This window comes from Anarrhichthys ocellatus, unplaced genomic scaffold, assembly GCF_004355925.1.
Source record: "Anarrhichthys ocellatus isolate YVR2014 unplaced genomic scaffold, GSC_Weel_1.0 scaffold1795, whole genome shotgun sequence".
In the NCBI taxonomy this organism is placed as follows: domain Eukaryota; kingdom Metazoa; phylum Chordata; class Actinopteri; order Perciformes; family Anarhichadidae; genus Anarrhichthys; species Anarrhichthys ocellatus.
The window spans coordinates 1-9,721 of record NW_022281769.1 but is presented as its reverse complement, the minus strand read 5'-3'; the positions used below and the strand labels follow the sequence as shown (position 1 = coordinate 9,721).

Genomic DNA, 9,721 nt, shown 5'->3' with positions numbered 1-9,721 from the left:
ACAACAAGCTATCAACCACTGACTGTATACAACAAGCTATCAACCACCTCTACAGGACATGAGACGACAATGAGAATGTAGCTCAGCATCTCCGTCATTCAAACAGAGGCTAATATCACGTCATTTATCTAAACCGGTTTTAAGTTATCATATGAAGCGATACATCTGTATCTTCTACCAGACAATCACACCAATTTCGATCAACAATATGACAATCTGATCACAAATATACTGCTGACTTCAGACTTGACAATTAGCAGCGTTAGCATTATAAAGATGACCACCGTTATCTTTATGAGCTTCATCCCGTAGCGGGTACTCGGCCTGTTCAAATGACCACACAGTCCACATTCACGTTGCTGCTGACATTGGCGGTCTCTGTTGACATTAGCCGTCTCAGCAGCTCGGAGGAGAGATCGAATACTCCCTGAAGTTTGACGCCACATGCGACGCTAACGTCAGCTAGCTTAGCGTTAGCCGCTTACCTGTAAATTCCACCAGTGAGTCCCAACAAAGTTTGAATAATGTCCCAACTGAAGAGTGATGACTTCTCTACTAAAGTTACTCATTGTGGCGAAATTCAACAACCAGGATATAATGTAAAATCGTCTACAAGTTTGAGCATGATGGACGTGTTTGGGACATGGTTTTGGAAATGACAACACCGACCAGCAACAACCAAACCGACGTTGTGCCTCACATGAAAGAGCTTCTATGATTGGCTCAGATAAATGTTTGAAGAAATATGATTGGATGTGTAAATGACGTAGTTCTTAAAGTCTGGTTTCACCGTGCCTTAGCCTGCACGTGCGGTCTCTGCAAACTAGTCCTCTCAGTTTTAGCAAAATTGAAATAGAGAAGGACGTTTTATATGTGCATTTTAAAAATAATACATGGATGTCCAAATGCATTATGTAATTATTATTATTAAGAATAAATTGTTGAATAATATTATAAAAACGGTTTGGAAAATTGTTTTAGAATACCAGAAAAGAACAACAGCAATAAATACAATAAAACATATTTAGTAATATCTCTGTAAATACTGACATTTTTCAATAGTCTGGTATTTCCATTAGAATGATCATTTCTTTTGAAATGTAAAATAGAGAATTCCCATATAATCAGTGCAGTACCCAGGTGTGACAGCAGGTGGTGGTATTTTGTAGAGTGTCGCATGTAATAAACTGAAGAGAGGCACCGAGGAAGAGAAGACGAAGAAGAAGGCGACCATGTTGATTTAAAGGAAGAAGAAACACAATAGAGGAGATTTATTTCAAGTAAAAATCAGATTATGAAGCGAATTTTAAAGGAAGTAGTTGATCAACCACACACTGAATATACCTTGTAAAAACAACAGAGGTACTAAGGTAGGTCTGCGGTGACACGGAACCGTCCAATTACCGTTAAAAACATCCGAGTTGTTGAGAGCTGGCTAGCACATAGCTAACGTTAGCGAGTGGAGTTATTTGAGCTAAATTAGCCCTGAGGCTAACGAGCTTGCTAATTGTGCCATATACAACGTCAATAATTAAATTAACAAGAATGTTACGTCAACGACATTTAATGCTATAGGCGCCATACTTTACACATATGTTGTCACATTTCGTAATTAAAAGCTAATTTAAACTCTGTGGGTGTTCAACAGCTTAGTGGTTTGTTAGCTTAGAGCTAACACTGGCTTAGCTTTAGGAACGTTAGCCCAACAATGCTAATGTTGTTTCACCTGAGACGCAGCTTTAAGGTAACGTCATGTTATTGATTTTATGAAGGAAAATTAACCAAACCTAACGCAGATGGTTGGAATATGTCAAAGTTAATAATAACGGTAAATGTTAACCATATTGCTGAAAAGGTTTGGAAATAATGAAAAACAAGAATAACCTGTCGGTCATGTAAAAGAAAACCCGAACGATACGAGCCGACAGTTTCAAGCTACCCGAAGTAAATGAACAGAAAGCTAGCTGCTCGGAGCAACTTTGACCGACTTGCGGTTTTTGAGTAATGATGTATGCGGGGAATATTTGATTTAACTCAGTCAGACCTATAGTCTTTACTGTAGGCCAGTCTTATTTTAAATCCTGGCAGTTTGGGTTTCGCTAATCGGCCTCAGATGATTGACACCTGGCAAGTTCACCTGTGCAATTAGCAAATTAGCTGTTAAAGCCTTTCGCCGAGGTCTGGCGAGGTAGTGGACATCAAACAAACTATTCGTTTTGTTTTAGCTTGATATCACAATATCTGTGCTCCTTTAGTCTGTAACTGTTGGCAATAACAAGCACCCATCATAAGTTACAAAACAACGTGAATTATTGAAATTGGCAATCAACATCATTCATGAATCTGAAAGGAACATCTATTTGGTGCAACAGTTCACAACTTATATATCTATCTATCTATATATCTATATATATCTCTGCTTCAGGAAATTAATTTCACAATTTTCTGACATGTATATTGACCAATAGATAAGAGGCAGGAAACAGCAGAATAATTCATAATGGAAATAGTTAGTTGGAGCCCTACTACAGCAAGATCTTAGTATTGGATTCTTGATATAAAATCTTTGCATTGAAGAAGATTTGGTAGTAAAGTTTTGGTTGTTTTTATTTGATGGATTACTTAAATGGTGTTTCAGAGGCAATTTCCTGTCAATTGCTTGAGTGATAATAAATTGCCTATGTTTTTTTTTTACCCTTTCGGGGGGATTTAATTTATATTTTTTGCATTTGTTTTTAGGTTACATGTTTGAGTTGTTGGCTGACTTTGAGGAGGTGGCGGGTTGATCACAGCCGCACTCACACACTTCACACACCGACCTGAAGACCTGTGGTGTCTGTGGAGAGAGGTGTCGGAACACCTGGAGGAGAAAGGAAGCGCACACTGAGGACTCAAAAGGGGTGGAAAGCTTTTTGGCTTTGGACTAGAAACCCCCTTTTGTTTTTGTGAATTCAGGATCCAGGTTTTTTTTTCACACAGTGGAGCGACATATCCACACACAGTGGAAACAAACGGAGAGCATTACAGACTATATGATATTGGGGAAAAACGTGTACAAAGGTGGACATCCTTTTTTGGAAGAACAGGGATAGTGAGCAACTCTATGGACTCAAAGTGGAAAGAGGAAATGTTCAATTTAGAAAGACAAGTTTAAGCATTGAACTAAGATTATATTGAAGAGGCTGTTCCCCAAGTTCAGATTGCCTTAGTTGTTCTATTTCAGGACTTGAACCGCTTTGATACTTGTTCACATATAATTTTTCTATATTGTGGGCAAGTATATACATGCATATGAATGCAAATTTCTCTTCATTTTGAAGAGCTCTTGTGTAAAAACGTGTCTTTTGTTTGTTTTGTTGTTGTTCCTGTACGTCAGTCACTCTGTTGTTGAAGGGGACCGAACTGCACGTACATGTGTATATGTAAATACTACCAATTGACTTCAGTTGTGAAAGCTTTGGACTTAAAAAGAATAGAGAATATTGTTTGTTAATGCTTTATTAAACTTTTTTACTTTTGAAGAGAATTTTTAAAAAGAAAAACCTAAGAGGCAAAAATCTAACACTTTTGAAGAAGAAGAAAAAAAACAAGCAAGGAAAACGGGACAAAATGGCCACTGCCAGAACAGAAAACGCTGGCCCGGTCATCATGGGACTGAACAAGCAGAACGGGCAGCTCAGAGGACAGACCAAACCAGCTTCAGTCCAGCCAGCACCCACAACTCAAGGAAAGGCTTTGGGTGCTCCCCAGATAGCAGGCGGTGCTGCTCAGGATGGAGGAGGCATCAAGTTTGGAGATGACTGGAAAAAGAGCCTAAAGCTCCCACCCAGAGACAACCGGGTCAAGACTTCAGTGAGTCCCGCTAAACAGCGGTTTGTCTACTCTTACTGAATCTGAAAGCTGGTGTTCTGCTGTCATCCTAACCGTCCTGTGTGTCCCGTAGGATGTGACGTCCACGAAGGGGAATGAGTTTGAAGATTACTGTCTCAAAAGAGAACTCCTGATGGGCATCTTTGAGATGGGTTGGGAGAAACCTTCCCCTATCCAGGTACGGCTTCTTTTTGGTTACATTGTATTTGCTTGCCAGATGAACCTAATGTAATCCTCGTCCCTTTTTTATGAAAAGGTCTGATTTATAGAATCCCAATGTGCAAAAATCATCATGTAGAGGATATCTGTGTTGCAGCATTATGACACTGTAGGACTAACAGAATGAGGCTAAAGATAATGTATTTATATTTTGTCCTTGCAGGAGGAGAGCATTCCCATCGCCCTATCTGGACGGGATATTCTGGCTCGGGCTAAGAACGGAACAGGGAAAAGTGGAGCTTATCTCATCCCACTGCTGGAGAGAATAGACCTGAAAAAGGACTACATACAGGGTGAGACGCTGCATGTAGTTTTACACCGTCTCTCATCCTCTCAACCATCTACGTCACTTTTGTCCCTTGTTCATTTGGTCGTCATTTTGTTTCCGCTCTATCTTCCTTGCCCCTCACTGCCTTATCTGTACCCTCAGTGTCCCTCCTACTCTTAGCATATCTCTTGTCTGTAAGCTGTTTCTTTGTAAATCTTTTTGCCACCAACTATATTTGTAACCAGTACTTTTTTAAAATTTTTATTCCCTAGCACTTGTCATGGTGCCCACCCGTGAGCTGGCTCTGCAGGTGAGCCAGATCTCCATCCAGATCAGCAAACACCTGGGGGGGGTCAAAGTCATGGCCACCACCGGGGGCACCAACCTGCGAGATGACATCATGCGTCTGGATGAGACCGGTAAGAAGCCGCAGTGTGTCTCACTGACCGACTTCATGGACACATGTCGCAGTATCAGCTCTGTATGTTGGCTTATGGAGTTCATCTGGTGTTAAGAAAGTACACTTCTCTGTTTTTGTTTCCAACAAATATAAGATAAACATATTTCAATGTTTTCACCTTTTCCACATCAGTGCATGTTGTCATCGCCACGCCTGGCAGGATCCTGGACTTGATAAAGAAGGGAGTAGCAAAGGTGGATAGAGTCCAGATTATGGTGATGGATGAGGTAAATATAAAAATATATATATTAAGACATCTGCTCATAATCAGTAGTGTGTGTACTCTAATGCATCTCAATTCTGTCATTCCATGCTCATCAAATTCGGTTTGTTTTTGCCAGCTTCCTGTTAAATTGTCTCCGTTTCCTCTCAGGCCGACAAGCTGCTGTCTCAGGATTTCGTGGTGCTCATCGAGGATATCATCAGCTTCCTGGCCAAGGGCAGGCAGATCCTGCTCTACTCTGCCACCTTCCCCATCAGCGTGCAGAAGTTCATGGTGGGTAGTCGGCTGATTGCTGCACCACTCGGCCAGCCGATGGCTCGGGGCCTCTTGGCACCGCTTGGCTCACACTAGCAGACCAAGCTGTTCTCACACGGTGTCCAGATCTGTGCTTGTGTTTGTCTCTGGTATACTTTTTAAAGGGCCGTCTTCAGCGAAAGCAACTCGGCCAACAGTCGCAGGATTTAATAGTTTAGATTCTGTAAAAGTCTTTTTACTGTCTGTTGGAATGCTGACATTTTCTAAGAAAACTGTGTACACTTTTCTGATATCAGTTAAGTAAAGCTATATTGAACTGTAAGAGTTAAATATTAAACAAAACAAACTGATCAGATGAAGTTCTTCATGATTGTACATCAGTTTTTAAATACACACTCTAAACTATTGTATTCTGCGCGTCTCCTTGCTGCAGGCCAAGCATCTTCAGAAACCCTACGAGATCAACCTGATGGAGGAGCTGACTCTGAAGGGCATTACTCAATACTACGCCTACGTCACGGAGAGGCAGAAAGTCCACTGCCTCAACACACTGTTCTCCAGGGTAACTGGCTAATTAGATATTCACCACCTATGCATTTTAAACTGCCAGCCAACAAACCTCTGTGTGTTGTACTTTATCCCAATCACAAAAGTACAGCAGTGCATTTTTGAACAGTCTAGTTTAGCTTTTTAAGGTTGCAGCTAACAACCTGCTCCAGTTCCTCTTTCAACAGTAAATTGGTCAATTTAGCAATTTGATCGGAACCACAAGACGCGTGGTTGATCCATTGATCCATAACATATTCTTCTCTCGCTCTCAGCTTCAGATCAACCAGTCGATTATCTTCTGTAACTCCACTCAGAGGGTGGAGCTCTTGGCCAAGAAGATCACTCAGCTGGGCTACTCCTGCTTCTACATCCACGCCAAGATGATGCAGGTGAGGACGAGAAATGGCTGAAAGAAATGTTGCCTTTATGCCTTTTGATGTCTTATTTAATTTTATTTAGATGGCCACTCTTTTGCTGCATGATGGCCTCTTTTGCAGCATTTTTACGTCTTTGTTTTCAGGAATACAGAAACCGCGTGTTTCACGACTTCAGAAATGGACTGTGCAGGAACCTGGTCTGCACTGGTGAGTTTCTCTTGTAAACAATCTTTTATGTTGTTTTGTCAGAAAGCCACAGAGGTCATCAGAGATTGAAATGTACTTTCTTCCAATAGATCTCTTCACCAGGGGTATTGACATCCAGGCTGTCAATGTAGTCATCAACTTTGACTTCCCCAAGAATGCTGAGACTTACCTCCATCGCATTGGAAGATCAGGTATGTTTGCACCGCTTCATTATTTGAAGGCCTCACTGTCTCTGTTGTGGAAAGTGGATTGAAAACGGGCTTTAGAAGAAGAACGCAAAGCAAAATTATGATTTAAAAATGTACATACAAACGCACAAAGAATCGGTAGCTTGTTTTAATAAACGTTAAGATGAATGTTTGATGCAATGTGTTAAACTTGATACTACTGTTGTACTTCCATCTGCCCAGTTTTACTTAGTCTTACTTTGAAAATCTTTGGACACTTAACAGGATGTAAATTGGTTTTCATTCCACAAAGCGTGTCTCGGTTAGGAGTAGATGAAATAAATAAGCTGGTTAGAAGACAGTGATTTTGACTCCATTTCTCTCTCAGGGAGGTTTGGTCACCTGGGCTTGGCCATCAACCTGATCACGTCAGAGGACCGCTTCAACCTGAAGGCCATCGAGGACCAGCTGGTGACCGACATCAAGCCCATTCCCAGCAGCATCGACAAGAGCCTCTACGTGGCCGAGTTCCACACGTCCGGCGCCGACTGCGATGTGGAGGAGATCGAGGAGAAGCCAGGACGCCAACAGGACGGCACCTAAAACAGGCGAGACGCTTTGAGATGATAAGTAGACCTTTACTGCTTTAAAACATGAGGCTCTTCTTCCTAACCAGAGTTTTTATGTCCCCTCCAGGATGCTACGGGCTTTTGCACAGACATCATCGCACACAGGCAACTCTTCAGTTCCAAATTTCTCCCAGAGCCTGTAGAGTGGACGCAAAGACTGTTTTTTTTTTTAAACATTTCCTTATCTTTTCCACAAAAAGCGCTGCCTCATTCATTTTTTTTTTTTTATTTTTTTTTTTCTTTTCTTTTCTTTTCCATAATTAATTGAGAAGCCATATTGTTTTGCACCAAACTCGGAATGGACCGTGCATCCTGCGTATGAGCTTAGTGTTTCTTTCCTCCGCGTGATCTCGGTGAGACGACACTCGGCTGTCCTAAACAGAGAGTATCGGAGCTGTTCTGAAGCCGTCCTTCTCAGAGACAGTTGTCGTTGTCGGCAGCAAGGTCGGCCTCTTTTTAACCGTACAACGGTGCACTCGCACCAGCCACCGGTCTGTCCACCTAACACTGTTGTCGTCACTCAAGTGCCTTACTTACTCCCATGCGCACTCATCCTTTCATAGCCTGCTGTCTTCTGTCATGCAGCAGAGTACGAGCACAAATACGATGAATTTAATAGTAACGCGAGTTTATTTACACATCCATTATGCAAGGGAAAAAGACAACACACACACGCTCTCTCTCTGCTACTGAGAGGTGTGTAGTAACACGGCTCAAACTCCTTTTAAAAAATACATCCTGAATGTGAACGTGTATTTTTAATGTGAACGTTGCAATAAAGAAAAACAAGGGCAGCTTTATTTAAATACTGCGTGACTGTTTCCCCCCCTTTCATCATGAATAGTACACGAGCAGAGTTAATACGAGAAGACTGCTCGACACACAAGCCCCCGTTACTGATCCATGGAGTTTATTTGGCTGTTGCTGGTGAGTCGGCCTGCAGACGGCTTCTCCTCGTCTGGAGGTTTTTTGACATTGATCCCGTTGGGCTGGTGAGTACTGTAAACCTGTCGGGCCACTGTAGCTGTGAAACTGGTTTCTTCTCCTTCATGCTGCAGCAGTGCAGGACTAATGCATCAGAGGCTGTTTCAGAACAGCTTTGACACGAACGTCTGCATCGCTAAGCTCAGACACAGAATGACGGGTCCATGGAATAAATAGTTTTTGTGGAAGTTGGTGCAAAACAATAGTTAGAATTTTCTTTTTCTCTTTGCCGACTGCTTCAGAGTCGGTTCTATTGTGTGGAAATACAGTTATTATTTACTGGAGCATTATTTCTTTCTCCAAATACTGAGGTAAACCTTTCTTTTTAGGCCCCATCGTGACAAAATCCAAGTTGGTGAATGTATTGGTTGCCAATGTCAATACTCAGGCTGGATGCCAAGCTCTTGAGTTGTATCGCTGCTGTCGCACTAGAAACTGCTCTTCAGAAACCTTATACTGGATATGAAATGGTTTCATGGGAGTCTGCTCAGTGTATAAAGGACTACATTGACCTTTTTAATTTAACTTGTACTGAAACTAGAAAAGTCAGTTTTCTTTCTGCAGCAGCGATACTTTTTTATTTTTGTCTCCCCAGCACAGCTATGTTTTATGGTTCCCAGCGTGTGAGGGGCGGGCTCTGTGTTTTTGAAAGCAACATTGTAGCATCTCTGAACAGGCAGCTGTGACTTCTTTGTTTTTGTCCTCCCCTTTACAGAGCGTCACTAACGTAAAAAAAAAAAAAAGACGTCAAAAGAGAGTATTTTTGCTTTTTAAGATTTATTTTTGATGTTGCTTAAAGCAGTTTGAAGAGGGGGGGGGGGGGGGGGGGGGGGGGATACTGCTGTGGGGTTTTTTGTGGAGTTTTTTTTTTGGGGGGGGGGGGTTACCGGAGCCAAGTGTGTTATCAGATGCTTTCTGGGTGTCTTGATTCTTTGCGTCTCTCTGGCACTTAAAGCAAATATAAAAGCTTTGATTTAAGTTTTGTTTTTTTTCTTCCTCAAAAGTACATAAAACACCTTGGTTTGTTTGTGTTGTAAGTGCCAGAGAGAGAGTTAAGTTATACTGGAGAGAGCTTCTGGAACGCAGTGAAGCACTGTGATCTTCTTGAACCTGTTCCATGTGACGGATGATCAAAGTGCTTCTTCAGCAACTCAATCCATTTTCCACTAAGGCAATCTTTATACGAGGTGTTATGAATCATTTTGAGGAAAACAAATTGTAAATGATTCATTGTTTACACTAGTCGTTTACAATTATACAAAAAAAGAAAATACTTTGCTTCATGAGCGGAGGAGGTTGAATTTTTATTCCCTTTTATTTTTCCTTGAAATAGATTTTCAGGATTTTCATTGAAGCAAAACCAAAAAGTGTGTGAGAGAGAGAGAGAGACGTGTGAGAGAGAGAGAGACGTGTGTGAGAGAGAGAGAGAGACGTGTGTGAGACGTGTGAGAGAGAGAGAGACGTGTAGGTGTGTGTGAGAGAGAGAGACGTGTAGGTGTGTGTGAGAGAGAGA

At 41.7% G+C, this 9,721-nt stretch overlaps 1 protein-coding gene across 1 annotated transcript; it reads left to right on the top strand.

The window, feature by feature from the left end:
- Positions 1 to 1,221: 1,221 nt before the first annotated feature.
- LOC116377880 (probable ATP-dependent RNA helicase ddx6) lies at positions 1,222 to 8,968 on the top strand. Its single transcript, XM_031839638.1, has 13 exons — positions 1,222 to 1,370; positions 2,740 to 3,852; positions 3,944 to 4,048; positions 4,253 to 4,382; positions 4,630 to 4,776; positions 4,950 to 5,044; positions 5,191 to 5,313; positions 5,729 to 5,857; positions 6,117 to 6,233; positions 6,365 to 6,428; positions 6,518 to 6,619; positions 6,984 to 7,203; positions 7,292 to 8,968. The coding sequence occupies exons 2-12, from the start codon at positions 3,610 to 3,612 to the stop codon at positions 7,196 to 7,198; spliced, it is 1,470 nt and encodes a 489-aa protein (XP_031695498.1). The 5' UTR covers positions 1,222 to 1,370; positions 2,740 to 3,609; the 3' UTR covers positions 7,199 to 7,203; positions 7,292 to 8,968.
- Positions 8,969 to 9,721: the final 753 nt, after the last annotated feature.